We start from the raw sequence: 23,786 nt of genomic DNA, 5'->3' as shown, positions 1-23,786 counted from the left end.
ATACACGTGTTTCTCCATTTGACGCTTCTAGTTTTCTCTTGTCATTCGGAGACTCTAAGGGATCCTCCATAGAGTCTTCTTCAGTAGATTCTGGTGTTGTTTCAGACAACGGTGGTAATGTCTCTGGTGGAGGAAATTGTGAGGAGATGTTGTGTCTCAACCGACTTAACCACAGAGGAATTTCTCTATCAGAACATAATTTTAGTCGGTCATGGTGCACTCTTTTACTTTTCTTTCGATCTCTGATCCTATATAAAACAGATGACAATTTGTCCTCTACAACGTACGGCCCAATACATGGATTCCGCAGTTTCTTTGACTGGCCAACTTTAGTGGACAAGTCTATCATGTAGACAAGACCATCAACATTGTATGCCTGGTTATGGAGACGTATGTCGTTCGTACGTTTTTGTCTTATCTGTTCACGTTGTAGATCTTCCCGTGCAACAGCGTGGACTTGTGACAAAACTTCTTCCAATTCATCTACATAGTCGAGACTTTGGTATCATGTTTTTCACTCACACCCATCATAATATCCACTGGTTCGAGAATTTCTCGTCCTAGCATCATTTTATTAGCTGTAAACCCTGTCTGTCTGTTAACGGTAGCCCTAATGGCACCAGCAATGAGCTGTAGGTGCCGATACCACTGTCGATGGAAACGCACATTTTTCAATTAGCAACGGATTGACTGCAAGATGGTTCAATTGTATCGTTCTATTTGTCCATTTGCGCATGGTCTGTATGGAGTTGTACGTGTCTTTGAGATCTCCAACAGTTTACAAAGTTTTTGGAATAGGTCACTCATGAAGTTCTTGCCCAGATCTGAATGGATTTGAAGGGGGCATCCCATCCGTGCAATAAATCCTTCAACCAGTGACACTGCTACTTGCTCGGTTCCTTGGTTAGGGAGTGCATTAGCATTCCAACCACTTGGTAAACTGATCAATCATCATGACGATGTAGCGGTTATCTCTGTTAGATTCTATGAATGGTCCTAGAATATCTATATGTATTCTTGCCATGGGAATACCGGCATGGAACTTTCTGGCTGAATGTGAGGCTTTTCGCTGATATTGCACTCTTTGCAAGTTTTGACATACGTTTTACAGTCTTGGGTCACACCATATCAAATATATTTTGATCGTACCCTCTGCAATGTTTTCTGCTCGCCATGGTTGCTTGCGCATTTTGAATCATGGCAACCTGACATTACTGTTCCTCTAAGTGTTTTTGGAACAAGCAACAGTGTTGTTTCTGATGTATCATCATCTACCCAAGTGTAATAGAGAACACTTTTAATAACTCCGAGTATGTCCTGGCATCTCTTTTACTGCTGAACTGGAGAGGGAAAGCTCAATTTCACTCGGACCACTTCATGTTTTCCACTGAAGAAGGTGTTTCAGTTCCTGATCATTTTCTTGAGCTTCCTTCAACTCTTTGTGGCTAAATGTTTCGGACCAATTACATGTCTCATTAGGCTGATCAGATTTAGATTCATCTGTAGGAAGTTTAGTATGTATCGTACGAACGGCTAGTGGGACAACGCCATCAACATCTTCCCCGAACCTACTCCACTGACTGCATCCCCCACAAGGCAGTTCACTTTTAAACTGCTTAAAACTTTACCTACATCATAGCAATCACATCTGAGTTATGTGGGTGGTGTCCTTGAAATTCCATCGGCAATGATGTGTGTTTTTCCACTTCTATGCTGTATTGTCATATAGTACTGGGACAATTCCTCCAGCCATCTCGCGAGCTGACCTTCTCTATTTTTAAATCCCAGAAGCCATGCTAGACTATGGGGGTCCGTTCGTATAATAAATGGCTTTCCAAGGAGATAAAACCTGAATTGTCTGGCGAAAGCGACAATAGCCAGAAGTTCTTACCTTGTACAATACCGCCTTTGGACTGATGATAGAGTTTTGCTCGCATAACTTATAAGCACTTCTTTGTCATTCTGTATTTGCGACAGTTCAGCACCTATTGCATAATGAAAGGTGAAGATAACGAACAGTGATCAATCTCATAACTCCTATAAGCAATACAAAATAGATAGTTAGGCAAACACGGACCCCTGGACACACCAGAGGTGGAATCAAGTGCCTAGGAGGAGTAAGCATTCCCTGTCGACCTGTCTCATCCGCCGTGAGCCCTATATCCTGATCAGGTAAACGGAGTTATTCGTAGTCAAAATCAGTGTGCCAAGAACGGCCTAACAATCGGTATGAAACACGTCAGACAGCATTTGACCCAATGATAGGTTGTATTGACGAACTAGACCGTTATAACGCATAATCTGATGCGTCTGTATCAAGTATGCATGGGTTTTTTGAATTGGGGGGTGGGTTGGGGGGTGGGGTGGTGGTGGTGCTAATATTGCTGTCTGGGACATTGCGTGTCGAAGGGACTTGAATGCATTGTCCTGTATGTCACCCCACACAATGTACGTCTTGGTTTTGTGAGATCATACAACGGAGCAGCTAAGATGGCAAAATGATCCTTAATGTGTTCCCTGTGGTAGTTCATTTAGCCCAGAAAAGTCTCCACTTCTTTACGATTTTTGGGTACAGGCCATTGGGCCACACATTGTATGCTACCTGGAGTAACTGCTACACCTTTTTCGCTGACCACTCTGCCAAGGAACTGTATCTCTTTTCTGAACAGAGTGCATTGCCTTGGTTTTAAATGTTGTCAAGGGCAATAATTCATGTTCTGGTATTTCCTTTATTGTATGTCCATCATACAACGATTTCTCTGATATCTACAATTCATTTATATACCTGTACATGTATATTACCTGTACATGTATATTAAGATTTTGTCATTTTAACCAATTTCTATGTACTTATTATTGTGGTGTGATTTTCTGATGTTGATATATACTTCTGTTTATATACATGTATGTCTAACATCTTAAAAGAGGTGGCAACATACTATCAAAATAAAAACTTTATAATTCTATCAAAATCATTGTGTCTATATGTGATGCTCTACAACGATATTTATATACATGTGTTTCAATAGCTTTGTCACATCTTTTATAATTTTTGTGTTTACATTTACATAACAAAACAAAATGAAAAGCAAAAAAAAATTTAAAAAAAAATAAAAAAAATATATATATATATATATATATATATATATATATATATATATATATATATATATATAATAACAACAACAAAAAACACAAAAAAGAAAAACCTAATAAATATTAACACATTCAATTACATGGTAGTTTAACAACTCGTTGATGGAATGATAAAAAGTGGACAAATTGTTGATTGAATTTCAACAAATATCTGATAAAATACGTTATACAATAGACATTTGATATACTTTTATTTGGATTACAATGAAATATAATTGAATAATTAAAAGTGACAGCAGTAAATCAATATAGATGCCTTAACAGAACTGAAAGCAACACGCGATTCAAAAGGTTAGGGTTTATCGTCATCACAAAGTTAATATGAAATGCCGAATATGAAAAATGCATGTAGTAAAACGACTCTTTTAATCCCTGTATTCCATTGGAAATTGAAATATTTTCTTTCATTTTCTCAGCATTTGCCAATATCTGTCACTGTTGCATTTGAGATGAAGTCACTTAAATTCAAGCCGTCGATATAGGCCACCCACAAGGAATACACTAGGTGTACCAGGGCAAGTGCTTGTTTTAAATACGTATTAGAAAATCCCCACAAATTTTATAAACCGATTTCAGCCTGCAATTATATAGCATAACATCTGTGGTTGACACGGGGGCAGTGAAATCAAATGACTGTCAACGAGGGTCGGAAAGACACACAAAGTGATAAAAATGTTATCGACAATACGTATTGCATATGGTGGTTTTAGATTTGTATTGAACGCAGCTTGATTGCTTGCTTTACTCCAGCCCAGTTTCTTCCATACAGATTCGCGTCACCCATACAACTGTTCAATAAGATTTTAATGAGATAGTTTGTCCTATTGACGGGTTGTACGATTGAACTAGTGAGGCAATCATGCTTTCGTGCATAGATTTAATCCGTTCACAGTATACCCCTTCAGTATACCTCTCTAAGATTTAAATATTGTTTACGACATTGGTTTACATTTTTTTTTTTTGGCTTCTTCATTGGAAATGTTGAACTTTTAATTCCTCCTAAGCGGCAAAGGGAATAGCCACGCTTTTCTTCGACGGAGTTACACCGGATTATTACAGAGACGTCTCCAGGCAAATTAAGATTACTTTACTTTTAGGAAACTTCTACTGCAGTTTTTTTTTTACGATGCTCGAGGAGTGGTGAAGTTTCCTTTTTTTTAAGTGTCATAATCGAATTTTATGTTTTTAAAAGTGGTTTTAAAAGAGGTAAAAATGACTCGGTGACACAATCAAGTGCCAAAGTTGCCAAATTTCCAAAAGCCGCAGCAAATTCTGAGGATATATAGACTTAATATCAGTGTAACACTCAAAGGACATAATCATCGCGGAGACAGGTGAAACTGGAGAAAGGTGAGACCGGAGACAGGTGAAACTGTGCGGAGACAGGTGAAACTGAACTACATTTTGGAAGGAAACATTTAACGTTTTCACCATGCATACGATGTATGAAAAGGTGGTGTCGGTGATTGAGAAGCCAGTGGAGGAACGGACGGACATCGAATGTACGGATCTGATCTCTTGGTTCCGTAACAAATCCTCCCTATTCCGATCTCTTAAAGCAGGTAAGCGGGCACATGCGCATGTACTACATAAAGGTATAGATCTCTATAAAACTCGAAGAAAACACAACAATGAATGATGTACTAGTAGTAGAGAAAAGGGGTACATTAAACAAAATTTATTTTCTTTTTTTTTTTCTTTTGTAAAAAGAACTAAATGGTTTTTATGCAGTATAAGATTATGAAATAATCGAACAGATAAAAAGGAATTATTAAAGCAGGTGACGAATGTATATAGAACATCATGACAGCTTGCATTGTGTGGAATTCTTCTCGTGTGACGCAATGCATTTGGACATGGGTTTTTTTTTTAGCTGGTTTTTTTTGTCCTTGATTCCAAGTTCAAGATTTTGGCATTATTGTTTCTTAAGGAGATAATATCTTGTAAGGCTTAAATGGATAGACCACGCGCCTGCTCTTTTAACATTTACTGTTCGATTACTGGTATCCCTTTACAACCAGGTCTTGTCCACATTAATGTCACAGTTTACTTCTCCGATAGTTCATAAATATGATGTCATTCGTAGATTGTTGTCATATTGAAACATTTCTCAAAATCTGTGTACTTTATATACGATTCAAGAAGTCTCAAAGTTTACCCCGCAACAACGTGTTAGAGCATATCAAGTACGGTATTTCTTTATCGTTTTGTTTCATTCCAGTGGATGCACGTTTGTATAGAATTCTTACTCAGAATTGACAGTGTTCATGCTTGTTTAAATTCATTTCCTCGTCCTTGAGAACACAACATTGTATTGTTAAAACTAAGGGAATCTTGGTCTTTCTGAAGAGATAATTTGTCTTTTTCCTCGCTTGTGCATTTCACAATTGACTATCATTGGGAGGTATAATAGCGGATCTCATCAAACCATTTAGAAAACAGTTGGTCATATTACTGCTGAATACCTTAGATGAAATTTGAAAAGAGAAAGGATAATTACGTTTGACAGAATCCTTTGAATTATGAATGTCTTTATCTCCCGAGTACTTCGATATATTCTTGCCGTCAACTCAGAAGAATGATTATTTGTTGTGATCAGAAAATATTGACAAATTTCAACATCGGCGTTGATTGTGAAGAAAGGGTTTAATTTTTCTAATCACACTCTTGAGTAGCTCAAAATACACGCTTAAGAGGGTCTTGTAATGGGGTTTTAAAGTTACCGCAATTATTACAAATATCTGTCATAATTCAAGCAGATAAAACACTTAAAAATAATGTTTTAAAATATAAGTGGATCCATCGAACAAACATTCAAAAGAAAATAACTCGTCAGGTTTTTTTTTCAATTTAAAATCGTAAATTAGCTGCATGCTTTTCGGTGTAAATCAGAAGTGAACATACAAGTTTAAGAGAAAAGGAATCACAATTTCTAAAATGATCCAGTGTAAAAAAAAAAAAAAAAAAAAAAAAAAAAAAAAAAAAAAAAAATCTCAAACAGCAACTGACAATATGTATTTCATTTCTTAAAGAAATGTTTCAAAAGATATGTCTCATTGAAATGGACAATCTTTATTTGATTTTCTCAAAGCAGGTTCCTTTGAAAATTCTTTATATCACGAATCCGATTCTATTTCCTTTTTGTGTCGACTCTTTGAAGAATTTATTGGGTGGAATGCCCGGGTGACAAGAAGTTACCTTCAAAGCAACCTTATCTTGTCTGTTTCATTTTACCAAATTTAACATCGAGAATCATTTTGATCGCCGTAGAGGTTTACATATTTACAATGTTAATGAATTCGCCGGTGGATACGGACCTGAATATCGAGTATGGCCGATATTTGCATTTTATGTTACCTATAATATATTACAGTAGAATAAATGCATACAACATATTTCAAAGGTGTGTTATAAAAAAATTTATCTTTGATAAATGTTTGTTTTATTTTATTCATTTCTGTTTCAAATTTCATAACAATGAGATTTATCGATATAATGGGTGTTTTTATTATACCGGTATAAATTTGACAAATGATGTTCGAATGAGGATGGGTAATATCTGGTTAAATGTCTGTTCATCCCTTTGATAGCGACTCTAGACTGCTCATTAGCCTTGCGGCGCTCGCCTTTAAGGTGAACTGTGCTTCATCTTATAGTTTCATCCGATTCTAGGGAATTGAAAGCTTATTTTTGACCATAGACAAACATCAAATGGATGATAAGGGGCGCAGAAAAGCTTGTCAATGATTTACGGGAAGTTAATATATTTTGAGACGGTGAAATAGTGTTTATCATAAAATCGACTTGTCAATTTCAACTCAATATACATATTCATAAGGTGTCGAGATGGTCAGTTACATTTATATGTCATTTGCTGCATGGAAGAATGCTTCTCTGAGGTTTTTAAAGATCTACAATAAAATAAGAAATGTGTTTCGCCTCGTCATTACATAATACACAAATTGTTCAGTGAAATTGCCAATTTATTCTCAAAGACGCGCGATAGAACACAATCGTTGAAATGCCTTAGAAAATGACAAAAATGGATAAATATATATATAAAAAAAAACACCACCAAACAGATAGCCTTAGTCGCTACCATTAATACAATGTAGTAGTCATCTGCAATTAAATAAGATTCACTGCGCATGTATTCATCTGTTGCTGGAAACATATTCATAATATACTAATAGAAGTAATATACAAATAAGAAAACTAATCATAGAACGACTTCGTTAAATTCGAAGGTTGATGACACATCAAAAGACTTCATTAAAAATTAATGAGTATGAATGCATACTAGGCCCCAGGATCATGAAACGTCCCAAGTCAAGATCTGAATACTGTGATAAAAGGATTGAGAATTGAGTCGAGAAGTCAATCATCCCAAAATAAAATTGTTTTACAATATTTTTTCATCGAATTTCTAGTGTCTGCAAATTAAGAGTTTTAACTCAAAAGCAATGGACATCTTATAGGTGATTGAAATTTTTACTTAAGTCTGAGTTTGTTACCCTGGGACCAGGCCTACATTTTTCACCATGTTGTTTCATCAAACAAATCCTCCTCATTGACAGGTACCCGTAGGTTCTTTATAAGAATTTTTGATAACACGCTCTCGGTCTGACTTGGAAAATTCAAACTGTTAGTTTTTACAACACGGGAATCAATAGTTCATCTGTCTATATCAATGTATTGCCAAACACATTTGTAGACAATTTACACCCTTTTCCATAAAATTCATAAGTTGAAACATCTTTTTGGATCTAAAACCATGAATGAATTTTTTCTAAATCACTTCGAAAAGAAAACATTAAACATGCAAATGACTTTGTCAGAGGTGATTTATTATGACGCCCTTATTTGTTCGATATATTTCATTTGTACCTTTAAACTTCTGATTCACAGATATCATGAGAGCTGCTTACAATCTCATTCCTTGCATTCGTTGCCTTAGCGTTTAATTGACGTTCCATATGTGAAATCAGATATAACCAATTTTGGGGTTCCGATTGGTAAATTCTCTAATTGTTATGAATGGTTGTTAATTATGCCTATATACCATGTTTTTCATTTTAAGAAGAAATAATTATGAGAAAATTATTTTTAGAGTGAAACTTGAGAACCCATAATGATGAACGTCATTATGCATGACGGCTTGATAAATAGGGGGGAATAGATGAAAATGACAGAGCATTTTAGATATTGTCCTCAAACCGAAGATTCAATATTTAGTGTAACCCCACTATTATTAAAATCCTGACAATACTGCCTTTTTTAATGTAATGTGTGATATGGGAAGTTCAGAAAGTAAATAAAAGTTCATAGACAGTTTGTTAAGTATTACGTCTCTACGGGTAATCTCCTGGAGTGTTCTCGGAGTCTAAGGACATAGTTTGCACTAAAAAAAAATAAAAATAAAAACGTGAATAAGTTATCATCTTTCAAACAGAACAGTTCATACTTACGGAAATTTATCTTTGGTGGAAGTTACTCACCAATAAAAACAAATTAAAAAAGACTGATAATTATGTTTAATTAATCAATAGATAAAACATCCTTCAATCCGAATTTCTAACGTGATCTGTGGTCTATCAGAATGAAACCCCATACATAACTAGAAATAAAAGATGGCAACTTAAAGAAAAAAGGTCAAACTACATTTACAAGTTTATTCAATAAGATTTCCAAATGAAAAAGCACCTGTCTCGATGAAATAAATCAATACAGGGGAAAATAAACAGAAAAGTTGATATTTTCTTTGCTTATAAATGTACCAAAGCATATGAAATTTACAGCTGATGTTTGTGTTTATTCGGATTGAGTAAACATTGAACGATCCATATTACACAGGGATTGATAATGGTTAATGTGTGTAGTGTCGAGTATTGCAGAAAGAGCCTATTGAAGTTGTCTTCATGTGTTGATTTCTACCTATTTACATTGCAATACTGACAATCCCACAGTAAACAGGCTGGTTATGCTCATTTTTCAAAATCAGGCGTAGGCATTGTCCGTCAAATAGGTTGTTGCATAATAAGATGGTGATTGGACCGTTCCGAGATCAAGGCGTCGAAACCGTTTTCCTATAGGACACATCAACAGCAGCTGGGTATCTTATCATGTATACTGATATATATATATATATATATATATATATATATATATATATATATGTATATAGCACGGAAATAGCAATGAACTCTTAAATGAACATCACTGTCCTAAGTGAAGAAACATTTAATGTAAAGCACAGAAAATTTCACTTTATTTGGATACCCACTTCCGCCCCTACCCGGGGTTGAACTCACAACCTGCGGAACCAAATCTTCTAGCAGCATGTAACCAGCGCGTTAGACCGCTCGACCATCTAGGTACTTACACACTATAGAATTACATGTACAGGTACTTAAACACTCTAGAAAATTACCTGTACAGGTACTTACACACTATAGAATTACCTGTACAGGTACTTACACACTATAGAATTACATGTACAGGTACTTACACACTATAGAATTACATGTACAGGTATTACACACTATATAATTACCTGTACAGGTACTTACACACTATAGAATTACCCGTACAGGTACTTACACACTATAGAATTACATGTACAGGTACTTACACACTATAGAATTACATGTACAGGTACTTACACACTATAGAATTACATGTACAGGTACTTACACACTATAGAATTACATGTATAGGTACTTACACACTATAGAATTACATGTACAGGTACTTACACACTATAGAATTACATGTACAGGTACTTACACACTATAGAATTACATGTACAGGTACTTACACACTATAGAATTACCTGTGCAGGTACTTACACACTATAGAATTACATGTACAGGTACTTACATACTATATACTTACCTGTACAGGTATTACACACTATATAATTACCTGTACAGGTACTTACACACTATAGAATTACATGTACAGGTAATTACACACTATAGAATTACCTGTACAGGTACTTACACACTATAGAATTACATGTACAGGTACTTACACACTATAGAATTACATGTACATGTACTTACACACTATAGAATTACATGTACAGGTACTTACACACTATAGAATTACATGTACAGGTACTTACACACTATAGAATTACATGTATAGGTACTTACACACTATAGAATTACATGTACAGGTACTTACACACTATAGAATTACATGTACAGGTACTTACACACTATAGAATTACATGTACAGGTACTTACACACTATAGAATTACCTGTGCAGGTACTTACACACTATAGAATTACATGTACAGGTACTTACATACTATATACTTACCTGTACAGGTATTACACACTATATAATTACCTGTACAGGTACTTACACACTATAGAATTACATGTACAGGTAATTACACACTATAGAATTACCTGTACAGGTACTTACACACTATAGAATTACATGTACAGGTACTTACACACTATAGAATTACATGTACATGTACTTACACACTATAGAATTACATGTACAGGTACTTACACACTATAGAATTACCTGTACAGGTACTTACACACTATAGAATTATATGTACAGGTACTTACACACTATAGAATTACCTGTACAGATACTTACACACTATAGAATTACATGTACAGGTACTTACACACTTTAGAATTACCTGTACAGATACTTACACACTATATAATTACCTGTATCGGTACTTACACACTATAGAATTACCTGTACAGGTACTTACACACTATAGAATTACCCGTACATGTACTTACATACTATATACTTACCTGTACAGGTATTACACACTATAGAATTACCTGTACAGGTACTTACACATTATATAATTACCTGTATCGGTACTTACATACTATAGAATTCGTCAGGTGATCATGTATCCCGCTGTAAGAGAACATGTCTTCGCTATTTCATATCCATCGATATCTTGTTCGTGAGTGGTCTTGGAAAGTTCGAAACTACTGCGAGGACTGAACTGAAAACTTTTCCGGGTTTTTTCGGCATATCATATAGATGTTTGGAACTGTCATCTTTCTACGAGTATGTTCATGTATGCGCGTCTACATGTAATGGGACAGCGTAGACATTTTTGGATGTAATACTTTCAATTTAGGATATGTGTACATCATATCATTTACTCCTACAGAAGTCACTGTTCCCACAAAATCCTCTTCAAACATATATTAGTAATGGTTTTTAAATCATGAGATGTAATTATATCATTATAGTGGTAAATATATCATTAGTGGTAAATACAGCATTAGTGATAAATATATTATTAGTGGTTAATACAGCATTAGTGATAAATATATCATTAGTGGTAAATACAGCATTAGTGATAAATATATCATTAGTGGTAAATACAGCATTAATGATAAATATATTATTAATAGTAACAATATCGTTAGTGGTAAATACAGCATTAGTGGTAAATATATTATTAGTAGTAACAATATCGTTAGTGGTTAATACAGCATTAGTGATAAATATATTATTAGTAGTAACAATATCGTTAGTGGTTAATACAGCATTAGTGATAAATATATTATTAGTAGTAACAATATCGTTAGTGGTTAATACAGCATTAGTGGTAAATATATTATTAGTAGTAACAATATCGTTAGTGGTTAATACAGCATTAGTGGTAAATATATTATTAGTAGTAACAATATCGTTAGTGGTTAATGAACCATTGGGAGCCTGTAACCGTTTACTTGTATCAGAATTGAAACACGAAGGAGAAACGGATTATTTATTGAAAAGGGGTATTTAACCCTAAGCGTCATTGAAGTGAATTAATGAGTGGGTACCTATGTACTTTGGGATGTTTAGGGTAAATAGTTGACACATGGACCATGATATAGATATGACAGACTTGCATATATTTATTTTACATAAAGAGGCTAGACTACCCTTTATACATGTATATGAGGGTGAATATCAAACAAAAAGGGTTTACATTTAACGTTTTACTAATAATCCTAAGTATGATTATCGAGCCACATGATTCTCAATTGTTCAGATTCTGTAAACAAACAAATTACAGGATTAAAACTGAAAGTAAGATTAAGGTCGACATGAATACACGCACGTTTAAGGTATTGTTTCTTTTTAAAATACATAACATTTCTGTATTTTCCATCACATTGAAAAATAGAATAGCGCCCCTGGTCTGTATTTAGGTACAGATGTTTGAAACTCTAAATTCATTTTATATAAGAGAATACTAAACCGCTTATTTCTATAAAATGGGAAGTGTGGCATTCTAATATTTGTAGCATAGTGGTAGATGTTCTAAATGTTTTAATCAAAGGTTTCTGGTCCTCATTTGAATCTTTGAAAAATATATTAACACAGTTTGTTTTTAGACAGGTCTCTTCATTTGTAACAGATATCTGACAATACGTTAAATATGCTAATTATTAAATAGATATTCTATGGCTAACAATCAAGTATATATGCACTGCAGTGTCATCTAATTCAACCCAAACAGTGCGGCTTTTTTTGGCCCTGTCGAGATATAGAAACTTTGTTAATTTTAAATTGAACCTTTACACAGTAATACAATAGTCTTATTTATCTCAGAACTATACATAGCAAATGTTACTAATTATATCAAATCAGCCATTGTCATTTAGGGTAGTTGTGGCACTTTTAGCAAGACATCCTAAATTTTGGCCTTTAAACAAATAAGATGTTGACAAGTGAGGAATTTAGCTGTTTTGTGCAGAATTGCATACATGATTGAAATGCACACAATCGTCGTTTATATGATGAATAATCAAATAAATCTTATTGAATGTCTTTTTATTTATATACAGAAATAATCAAAGACGTTATACGACATTGTATTTTTGAGAGACCTAAGAAGGATGACGTCATTATCAAGCAAGGGGACAATGGAGACAGGTAATCACGTGACAAACAATATCGAAAGGTGGATGGGAAAACAGACAATTGAAAATAGCGGCATTCAGACTATTCTATGATAGCTCTCTCGACCATTCCTGATTGTTACGAATTTTGATATTTGATTTTGATAACTTTCTTATTTAAGAATTGAGGATAATAATAAATTTCAAGAGACAAACTGCATCTAATCATGATACAATCAGTTTTTGATTCATTTAGTTCATCCGTTATTGTCGCTTTTTGTTCTTTCATCTATTTACGTAAATCCGATCGTCTGCCAGTCCACGATGTTTTCTTATCTGTAATTTACTTGTGATATGCCCCACAATATAACATTTTACTTTTTCTAGCCGCATAGGCAGTGCGTCATTTATCAGATATCAAAGATTAATCATGGTCATTTTGACTACGAGAAGAATACTTTATTGTATGCTGTCCCTTCCTTTTCTTTTGAGGACTCGAGAGGTACCGGAAATGGCTGCGCACCAGTTCTTCACATACACCGTGTTCTTGTCTAGGTCGCTTTGGCGGGACGCTTTTGTCTCCTCCATACCTTTAAAGACACAAAAGGGGATGATTGACAATGTAACACAATGGCGGAGTTGCATGTTTTAGGCCCACTGTCATATTTTGAAGGTGGAGATTGGTCATGATGTATTGGTTGTCTATGATTAAAAAACAAGGAAAAGATTAAAAAATAGCGCAAACATTATTCTCTTGTATGTTGTGTGCCATGACCTCGACCCCTCATCATGCTTCGTTACAAAGGTACCATTCTCTCACCAGAGGGCGCGTTACGCAAGCTTCACATACACGTGGCCATTGAGTCACAACCTTGAATGATTTCATTTATATATGTATCTCGCGCAAATTGTTTGGGTGTTGATGCCTGCAGGTGTGTCAAGATGCACATGTACGTTCACTGTAACTTTTGTTATGCAATGCTTGTCTGGTCCGTTTCTTTGAAGACTCGGTAGGGAATGAATGGCTTCTTTCGCAAAAGATATGTTCAAATATAGTTTATCTGCTTTTTCATAATGTTGACAGAATGTCACATACATATAGGACAAAATCATTGAAATGGTAGAGAAAAAATAGTTTGTCTATCTTAAAACGAACCATACTTGAAAAAAAAGAAGCCTTTTCATTAATATACATTGCACTTAAAGGTGACATGGTTTAAAGGTAGGGATATTCTTCATCATCAGTTGGATGAGGTTTTTTTCCTTCTAAACATTGAATCGTGTTTATCTTCTTCATCTTCAGGTTATATATCATTCTTCGCGGGAAAATGTCAATTCATGTTTTACAAGACAAAGAAAACGACCAAGAAATTAGGCAAGCAATAGAGAAAGCTGTATCAAAGGGTAAACTGGACAGGGCAGCATTAGGGCAACATGTGTGGACGTCAGGTAACCATGACAATGTGAAGAAGAGAATTAGATGAAGCATGTGAAGATACTACACTGTAAAACTTTGTGTTTTGTGTGGGTCATAAGTACAGAAATTTAGACATTTGTTGATGGTTTAGGATGAAAATTCCATTAGGATTTTTTTATTTTGTTGATTATGTTTGATATTCATTTACGATGGAAACAAATCTCTAAATAGATTTAGCAGGGTTCGAAAACGGTACTAATTCTAGATATCCCAATGTATTAGTGTTTAGTTTGAATTATAGATTAATGAAAATAAGAGTCGCGTTTTATGATTACACGTGTTGTTGGCATCTTCCAGGTGAGGGCAACACGGTAGGCGAGATCGCTCTCATTAAAGAGGATTGCGTGAGAACGGCAAGTGTCGTTGTGGATGAAGACACGGACTTGATGGTCGTGGATAGGATGCTTTACAACAGATCAGTCCGCGACGTTCTAGAGAAAGAGTTCCACGACAAAACTGTCTTTGTGGATACGAATCCTCTATTTTCATATTGGTCTCCCAAAATGAAGAAATCTCTAGCAATTTCTTTGAAAAGAGAAATTCACTTCTATGGAAGCCCGATTGTGCGACAAGGTCAACCTGTGGAAAATCTGTATATAATTACAGAGTAAGATTTGATTGACGGTATTGGAAAATAAATTCAGAAAAAGGAGTACAATTGAATGTGTTTGATAACAATTTTTATATGAATTTGTTAGTTTGAATTCTTTTGATTTTGCAGAGGAGAAGTTGAGATTTTGATCGACCAGGGTGGGTACAAAGAACAGTATCCAGAAATTTGGACGGAAATGAAACGTTTACTACCGGAACTCCTACCTCCGTACGTATTATTTTTATGCTTTACTTCCAGCACTCCCACATTTGCTTAAAATGCTTGGATTGCGTAGAAATAAACAACTTTGTGACATGGAAGTTAAAAATGATGACTGCATTAATTAAATACAAAAATTAGATAATATTTTTCCATTAGCCTTTTATTGTAATGTTTCATTCGCAGTTTTAAGTCATTCCACCCCATCATGCATGGATGTGTATCTTTAACATTACATTTAACGTTTAATATAGAATCGGAATTAAGAAATCCACTTAACGTGTAGGTTGGGAGATGTTTTTCTTTATTCGCAATAACAAGTCCATGTGGTATTTACCTGTCTGGTATTGTTCCACAATTATTAGTTTAACATCGATTTACGAAATTGCTTGCTAAGGAAGTAATAAGGAGTGTCCCGCGAATATTACGTGAAACGGAAATGGTCGGACTTGTAACGAGTTGTTCGATTATCATGTAAGCTTTAACTGTTAGATATTTATTTGAAATGATGTCAGATTCCAGTATTAAAAAAACCCGTTATGTATCGTCAGAGATCATATTGTAGTTTTAGATAATCATAATTATGAGCACGATTCTTGTTAGACCATAGGGTGTCGTTGGAATGAAAATGCTCCAATTCTTGTTTAATATAAATATCATATAATATGTTTTAATCTGCAGGAGACGAAGGGTTTCAGTAGGAAGACAAAGGTACAAAACGTGTGAGATCATGTAGCTCAGTAATGACTTTGTCTAAAATAGTTCTCACATAACTTGTGTTTTACGTCACTGGTTTTCGTCTATACACTCACAATTCTATGATTGGACTCTACGTCACAGTAATTTCGGATCTTGATTTCAAGTCCTTCATTAGGTGTTCTTACATGTAATGTTTTAATTCTTTTTTATAACACTAGATGGAATTTCCAATACTTTCATGGGGTTTTATAACATTCATACTCGGGACAGCTGGTGTTTTAGTTAGTAACACACTCTCTTCTCGGCTACCGTGTGCATTGTCCCTTTCGGACTTTTTTGTTTCTGAACTCAATTGTCACTAAATACATGGGTTTATCTGCTGTCTTTATAACTAATTTTACTAAACTAATTGTTGATACGAGAAATTCAAATTTACTAAACCAATGCTGTGGTTTTCATTGATAATAATACCAATTGTATATTCATATATACGGTGTTTTTTTAATTAAAGAAGTTATTTTTGTTTTTACTTTGTTAAGTTTTCATCCATGATACATTATAATGAATGTATGGACCTGTTACAGAGAAATCCCTGTCAATATCACGCCTTCTGAATCTCTGCGTCAGAAAAAGATGTCACATAAACATTTTCAAATGTGTCTTCTGGGTGGAAATGAGATAATCGGTACGTACGTCATAAAGCATTCTATTTTAGTGATTGTAAAAATGTGTGGCATACATACAGCTTTCCTTCTTTCTTTCTATTCTTGTTTTGACAGGTGCGACGGAGACGTTACTGGGATTGAAATCATACATGGAAAATGCAAACGTCACACGGCGGACCGAATTATTATCGCTTAGTAAAGGAAATTACCAACGTTTGTTCATGAAGAAGTCGGCAAATCGGAGTATAGACTTACTAAAAAGTGTAATGGTGTCTCGATTGTATCTCTATATACACAGGACTCAGTTGTCCCTCCACAATGCTTCCTTGCTTAAGTACTTTACCCTCAAACTCAGGGATCCCGAGTCACTGAAACAGTTGCGATCACGTAATGGAAGAAAATCTAGAGGCAAACAGGAGAAGAATAAGGAGTATTTTTATGGGGCCTTCAACTCGCGGAGTTATGACAAGGATGAAGAAAACATCCGAAGCTTTCTGAAAACAATGGGAGTGTACTACATTACCGACAATTCTCTACCAGAGTTAGAAACCAGCACGCGAGTTTTGGCGGACTTAAATGCTCACTTATCGGATTGGTTGAAGCGTACACGGAAAAGCGACAAACCAGAATTCAGAGAAGTTTTATCACCCGAGGGACAAAAGTATAAAAGATACCGCCTTGAGGTGAGTTGTCTGAAATTTGTAAATTCTTTGAAATGTAGTATGTAATCATGCTAATCATATTCGACAAAATTGTGAAGTGTTTTGCAATATACTAGTATTCGATATTTTCAATCTGAACATATGATATCTAGCATATATGAGTTGTTTTACTAGATTGATAAAATCAAAACAGTTTTAAAAGGTATGCAAACGTGGATACACGATGGGGTATGTAACGCCTCGGTGTGGTTGTATCAATAAGTTGTGCATAGTATTAAATTGTGAAGCATATTATGTGTTTGCATACATGTATGGCATACAACAGTAGCACGATATTTCAACACGATGGTGACTGTTCCGTCGTCAATCAACTCAGCATCTGGTTCCGGGACCATAGAACCTACACGAGATTACTTTATATCTTAGTCTTACTTTTTCACTATTTGCTCCTTCCATAAAACGAGAACTTAGACCAAACATGAGATCGTCTACGTTTTATGCTTTCGGAGACAGACGCGAAAACGTCAAGCGTCTTTTGGATATGACTTTAATAACGGAAGTCTCGTGTCACGGAGCCAGACGCGAAAACGTCAAGCGTCTTTCGGATATGACTTTAATAACGGAAGTCTCGTGTTACGGTAGACTATGGAACGACAAACAAACTTTACGGCTACGGCCTTCAGAGACATACATGGGTCTGAATTCATAATCATCACCAAAACCTGGTGATGTCTCTAAATGAGTGGAAAATTCTTGAACTGGAGATAAAACAACAAGCAAACAAACAAAAATAATTTCAGTAGTTGTCGGTGTGCTTCTTGTGGGACTGTTGATCGGCATTCTTTTCTTTTTGCTTCTGCTATTGAACAAAATACTAGTATGTTATCGCAATGTATCTACTACTAATAATTAATGTAGAATATATAGAGCGATATTAATACAATATTCAAGAGTTTCTCAATATTGTATCAAATATGATATTTTGTATTCAAAAGATTTTTCTTTAATTTTAAAGATAATTTATGAATATGATGTGTTGCACATGTGGGTCTATGACAACTCATCGAAAAAATTGATAGAGAAGACAACTCATCTACTTTAGTATCAATGTTTTTGTTTCTTGTGGGGAAGATCGATCTCTTCACCACACACGGGGAAATTAGCAACCATTTCCGTTTTGGACCGTTCTAAATCTCCTTTAAAAGATGATATAGATTTGTAAATGTCGGGGTGCAATACACCGACAACACGAAAAAGTCTATGCCACCCTTCTAAAACTTTGTTGTGCCAGGTTTATTGGCTAAACCGCGTTCATATAGGTTCCAGTCCTCAGTGAAGTAGTGGGGTTGTTAGTTTGCCATGTTTTAAACTACTTAGGTAATGACCGATGAAGGGCGTGATGAAAAACAACAAAACAATGAAAAGTGTTAATTTTTTTGTCTCTCTATTTCATTATTATTCATACAAGTGATGTCAATGAGTGGTCGTCCTCTATGAGTTGTCGCGTCGGGGAGTTTTACTTTCGATTAGTTGACTTTAGGTGAGTTGTACCCTTCGCATCGTCGGAAACCCACGGTCGATCGCACTTCTTTTACCTTCCGTGGGACACAATACCGATATTTTCGCTGGAAGGTGTGTCTCGGCTTCTTAATGCGATTGCTCGCATTATCATTCTTTATAGCGATATTCAACCAATGAAAAAAGCCCCCTATTTCTGATGTTCGGGAGCAGAGAAAAACATGGTTTTCGAAGCGAAGATTTTGACTACCAAGTTAAAAAGCTTTCAGCGAGATGCTTTACAACTTCTTTCTCAGTTTGTTTTGAAATAAATTCTATTCAAAATATAAACATACCTAACAACTTATCTCTTTCCTCCTTCATCTAGTCTACTTTCGTGACCATTGACTCGTTGAGTTTGCATACCCGATTTCATTTATTCGTACAAAGGCTGCACACAAATGATGCGTCAGTGGGTGAAAGTATAGGCACTTTAGAGCATAGCTGTACTGTTCAGGGGAAGTTTTTGACGACAGAGCCCTGTAACCCCGATCTTTGATAGTGGCACAACAACATTCACACACTTTCACGGACGCGGCGCTGACGCTTAAAGTTACGGGAATATTTACGGCGATTCTCATTAGTCCTCGATAGGTCATGCATTTTAATGAGTTATGCAAAAATATCGGCGTTGTAACCAACGGGAGGGAAAAGAAGTGCAACCGACCGTGGTTTTCCGACAATGTATCCTTCGATGAGTTGTCCGGTACCGCATACATGTTTATCCTACTTCTCATAAAATATTTATTTTTAAAATTACTTTTTTTCATTTTATCAGGCAATGACTCAACCACCGAGACTGGATACCTTTGTGAGAACCAAAACAGTCATTTGATAAACATTCCACAGGACTTTACACACCGAATAAGACCGACATAATTTAATTGACCGGAATATATTCTTCAGATACTGCAAAATTCTTCAAATACTCGGGAATTATCAGTACAATGCAATATATTAATTCAAAAAAATGATTCTAGCATGGTTGTTCTGTTGACAAATCTGATAGATACTCCGTACACAATGACACGTTTATCAGTTGCTCGAAAAGCTAGTGCGGTTCTGATGTCTTCGACTATGAAAGATATACATTTGTATTTAACGACCACTGGGAAGATCGTCGTGGTCTGAGGAAATTCTGCCGATCTGTGGAAGAGAAAGGTGAAGATAACGAACAGTGATCAATTTCATAAATCCTATAAGTAATACAAAATAGACAGTGGGGCAAACACGGACCCCTGGACACACCAGAGGTGGGATCAGGTGCCTAGGAGGAGTAAGCATCCCCTGTCGACCGGTCACACCCGCCGTGAGCCCGATATCCCGACCAGGTAAACGAAGTTATTCGTAACCAAATTCAGTGTGCCAAGAACGGCCTAATAATCGGTATGAAACACGTCAGACAGCATTTGACCCAATGCTAGGTTGTATTGGCAAACTAGATCGCTTTAACGTTTGCGAAATGCTGACTTTAAACGAGACTGTTGAAACCCCTGCGCCATCAATTTGTTTGTCAGTAGCTTGCCACGATTTAAAAACTGACTATACGCAGAACAAGCTCTTGCGTATCGAATCAGTTGAGGTATATAAACACCATATGCAGGTGATGATGGAATATTGCTACATAAATATGGGAAGTTCAAGATAGAGAAGATGAAATCATCCTGTTTATCATAAAGTTAAGTTGTTAGTTTGCCGTTGATATCTATTTTCACTATAAAATATCTAAGTATGAAGCAGAATTGGACGATTCTGTGGCGTCTTTTATTTCGAGTTCACTGGGATATATCGAATCGACATATGCATGAAAATTATCATCGTTAATAGATAAAACATGGATATATCTAAACGTCGAATTGAAGACCAGAGCAAGATATTTTTTTCTTCTCACGTAGAAGTTTTTGAATAAATTCTGTTTCATAGGAGTGTAAAAACAGGTCAGCTAACAACGGAGCACAATTCGTGCTCATGTGAATTCCAACAGACTGTTGGAGGACCTGATCACCAAAGACCACGGAGATATTGTGAATGAGAAACTCCATCATATCTTTTATTTCAGCTTCAGAGTACTTATTACTAGATATGAATATTTGCGTTTTCCATTTTTGTTGAAGAAGCAACTGCCTATGACACGTTTATCAGTTGCTCGAAAAGCTAGTGCGGTTCTGATGTCTTCGACTATGAAAGATATACATTTGTATTTAACGACCACTGGGAAGATCGTCGTGGTCTGAGGAAATTCTGCCGATCTGTGGAAGAGAAAGGTGAAGGTAACGAACAGTGATCAATTTCATAAATCCTATAAGGAATACAAAATAGACAGTGGGGCAAACACGGACCCCTGGACACACCAGAGGTGGGATCAGGTGCCTAGGAGGAGTAAGCATCCCCTGTCGACCGGTCACACCCGCCGTGAGCCCGATATCCCGACCAGGTAAACGAAGTTATTCGTAACCAAATTCAGTGTGCCAAGAACGGCCTAATAATCGGTATGAAACACGTCAGACAGCATTTGACCCAATGCTAGGTTGTATTGGTAAAGTAGATCGTTATAACGATCATATAATCTGCGAAATGCTGGCTTCAATTTATTTATCAGTAGCCTGTCTCATACAGAGAATGGTTCTTGCGTAGAAAATCAGTTGACAGACAAACACCATATGCAAATTTTATTGGAATATTTCTACAAAAATATGAGAAGTTAACGATGGAGAAGCTGAAGTCATACCGTTTAAGTTGAGTTGTTAGTTTGTATGTTCTATAAAATATCAATGTAAGAAGCAGATGTGAAAGACTCTACGGTGTCTTTTATTTTGAGTTTACTGGGATATATCGACTCCACAAATGAATAAAATGAATATTGTAATAGATAATACGTCGTCGATATATCTAAATGGCCACACATACTTGTTCTTCTCATGTAGATGTAGAAGCTTTTGAATAAAGTCTGCCTCGTAAGAATATCAAAACAGGTCAGCTGACAAAGGAGCACAAATTGAACTCATGGGAATTCCAATGGACTGTTGGAAGACCTGATCAGCAAAGACTACGAAGATATTGTCAGTGAGGAAATCCAGTATATTTTTAGTATCAACTTCAGAGCAGTTGTGCGTAGAATCAGAATAGTGATGTTCTGGATGACTGACAACAAGATAGGAATATTTCCTTCTCCTTTTTTTTTTTTTATCGAAGAAGCAGCTGTCTAGCCTAGTCTTTTATGCGTCGTTAGGAACGGTCTTGTAAAGAGTTGAAAAGTCATACCTTATGATGTTGTTGATTTGAGAAAAGTTTTGTGATTTCAACTTTATCAAAAGTTCTTTAGAATTTTTTGGAATCCACATTTAATTTTCACCACTTCTGGCATATGTCGTACCACGGTATGTTTGATTTCTCCTTCTCAGTTGTGGATATTTTCGTGTGGAGCAAAATTATCGTAAAACGTAATATTATTGAAATTAATGAAGTAACAGTGAATTTTCGTGGATTTATATACTTTCCTAATCATATAGTTTTTATAGATAAAAATTTTGTTACATTATCTAATTGCATAACCTGGTAAAGATCAAAACATGAATAGCATTTATGACTTCAAAAGCAAAAAATTGGGGTGCGCCAGTCATTTATATTTTAAAAGACTCTTACAATGTAGTTTACATACGCATGTGACATTACAACCTTATACTCTAGCAAAATAATGAAAATATAATTTTCCAACGATAGGCAAAAATTGAAAAAAAAAAAATGGTTTGGTAGTTTTCGAAATATCTAAAAAATTCGCGTTTTTCAGGGACAATTCTCGTATGAAATACATGTGAAGGAATGTAAGACAATTTTTTCTTAGTATATACTGTGATTTCAATAATTTATGTGGGCGTCATACAACGAAACTGCTGTGTATGTAAATTCGCTATTTTCTTGTTCAACGAGAAACACGACGCAAACGAACGGTGAAACATTAGAATAAAAAGATTCAGCATGATTAAGTCTCCAATTAAATCGTTTTTCTAGCTAAATTTGTTTGTTTTTATTTTATTATCAGTCACGATTTTCCTTCACAAATGTTAGACTTGTATATTTTTTTAACATTTGGATGTACATAGATACGCCAGGACAACAAACATAAGATATTGATAAAGTATAGAATCAGGTAAGAACAATATTGCTGATAACGGAGATTTTTAGTTCAAGAAATCGGAATAAAAGAGAGAACTAAACGCACATTCAGTTTCAAACAGCCAGCTACATGTAAATGTTTGTATTCCAAAGACAATCCTCTTACTGCAAAAAGATTAAGTAAAATTTCATAATAGACATTTTTTGCTGATGGTAATCCTTAGGGAGACGTTCGGTCCCTAATTAATAACTCTATCTGGAACATTGAGTGGCTCTATGGGTACCGTATCCAAACACGTATTGATTGGAATAGAATTTTCGAAAAACACGTCCGAGTTTATTACTCCAAGCTTAGTCGTCACGCTTTCTTGACCTTGAATTAAGCTATCCATTTGCGCCCCACAGGATCCAATTTATTCCACTGTTATATCATTACGTCTCAATTCTACAACCTTTAAATAATTTTCACTTCTGAATCAATCCAAAAATTGCACTTTATCTGAACGATGCAACCACCCCTACCCCCCAATAAAAATAAATTATTATCCAAAAATTTAACATTTATATATATATATCACATTTAACAATTTCATTTAAGAAATAAATTTTATTTTTGAGAATACATAAGGGTGTGAACTTCGATGTTACGTCAGCGTACTTCATGAAGCGCGTTTAGCGTTGACTATCATTGGTATCGAGGGGAAAAACACTGGAAAGGTAAATATGTTATTGTGTCTTTTCTGCATTTAACA

General features: G+C 35.3%; 1 protein-coding gene across 4 annotated transcripts; it reads left to right on the top strand.

Annotated features, from left to right (window-relative positions):
- The first annotated feature begins 3,804 nt into the window (after positions 1 to 3,804).
- Positions 3,805 to 19,895, top strand: LOC125658890 (uncharacterized). Of its 4 annotated transcripts, none has more exons than XM_048890327.2 (10): positions 3,805 to 4,718; positions 12,997 to 13,084; positions 14,354 to 14,499; positions 14,825 to 15,134; positions 15,249 to 15,347; positions 16,020 to 16,049; positions 16,622 to 16,722; positions 16,817 to 17,385; positions 17,567 to 17,592; positions 19,700 to 19,895. In XM_048890327.2, exons 1-10 carry the CDS (start codon positions 4,589 to 4,591, stop codon positions 19,704 to 19,706), a joined length of 1,506 nt encoding a protein of 501 aa, XP_048746284.2. In that variant the 5' UTR covers positions 3,805 to 4,588; the 3' UTR covers positions 19,707 to 19,895. The 4 variants fall into 4 exon arrangements, with proteins under 4 accessions (XP_048746284.2, XP_048746286.2, XP_048746283.2 ...); XM_048890329.2 differs by having other exon boundaries at positions 17,558 to 17,592; XM_048890326.2 differs by lacking the exon at positions 17,567 to 17,592 and having other exon boundaries at positions 3,811 to 4,718.
- Positions 19,896 to 23,786: the final 3,891 nt, after the last annotated feature.

The sequence above is a fragment of the Ostrea edulis genome, chromosome 9 (assembly GCF_947568905.1).
Source record: "Ostrea edulis chromosome 9, xbOstEdul1.1, whole genome shotgun sequence".
Classification (NCBI taxonomy): Eukaryota; Metazoa; Mollusca; class Bivalvia; order Ostreida; family Ostreidae; genus Ostrea; species Ostrea edulis.
Note: the sequence above shows the minus strand (reverse complement) of the source record. Positions and strands in the feature narration are given on the sequence as shown.

Coding starts and splice junctions, on each gene's coding strand:
- LOC125658890 (XM_048890326.2), top strand. CDS start 4,589: ATGCATACGATGTATGAAAAGGTGGTGTCGGTGATTGAGAAGCCAGTG. Junction 15,348..16,019: donor CTACCGGAACTCCTACCTCC/GTACGTATTATT, acceptor TTTAATCTGCAG/GAGACGAAGGGTTTCAGTAG. Junction 16,050..16,621: donor GTTTCAGTAGGAAGACAAAG/GTACAAAACGTG, acceptor GACCTGTTACAG/AGAAATCCCTGTCAATATCA.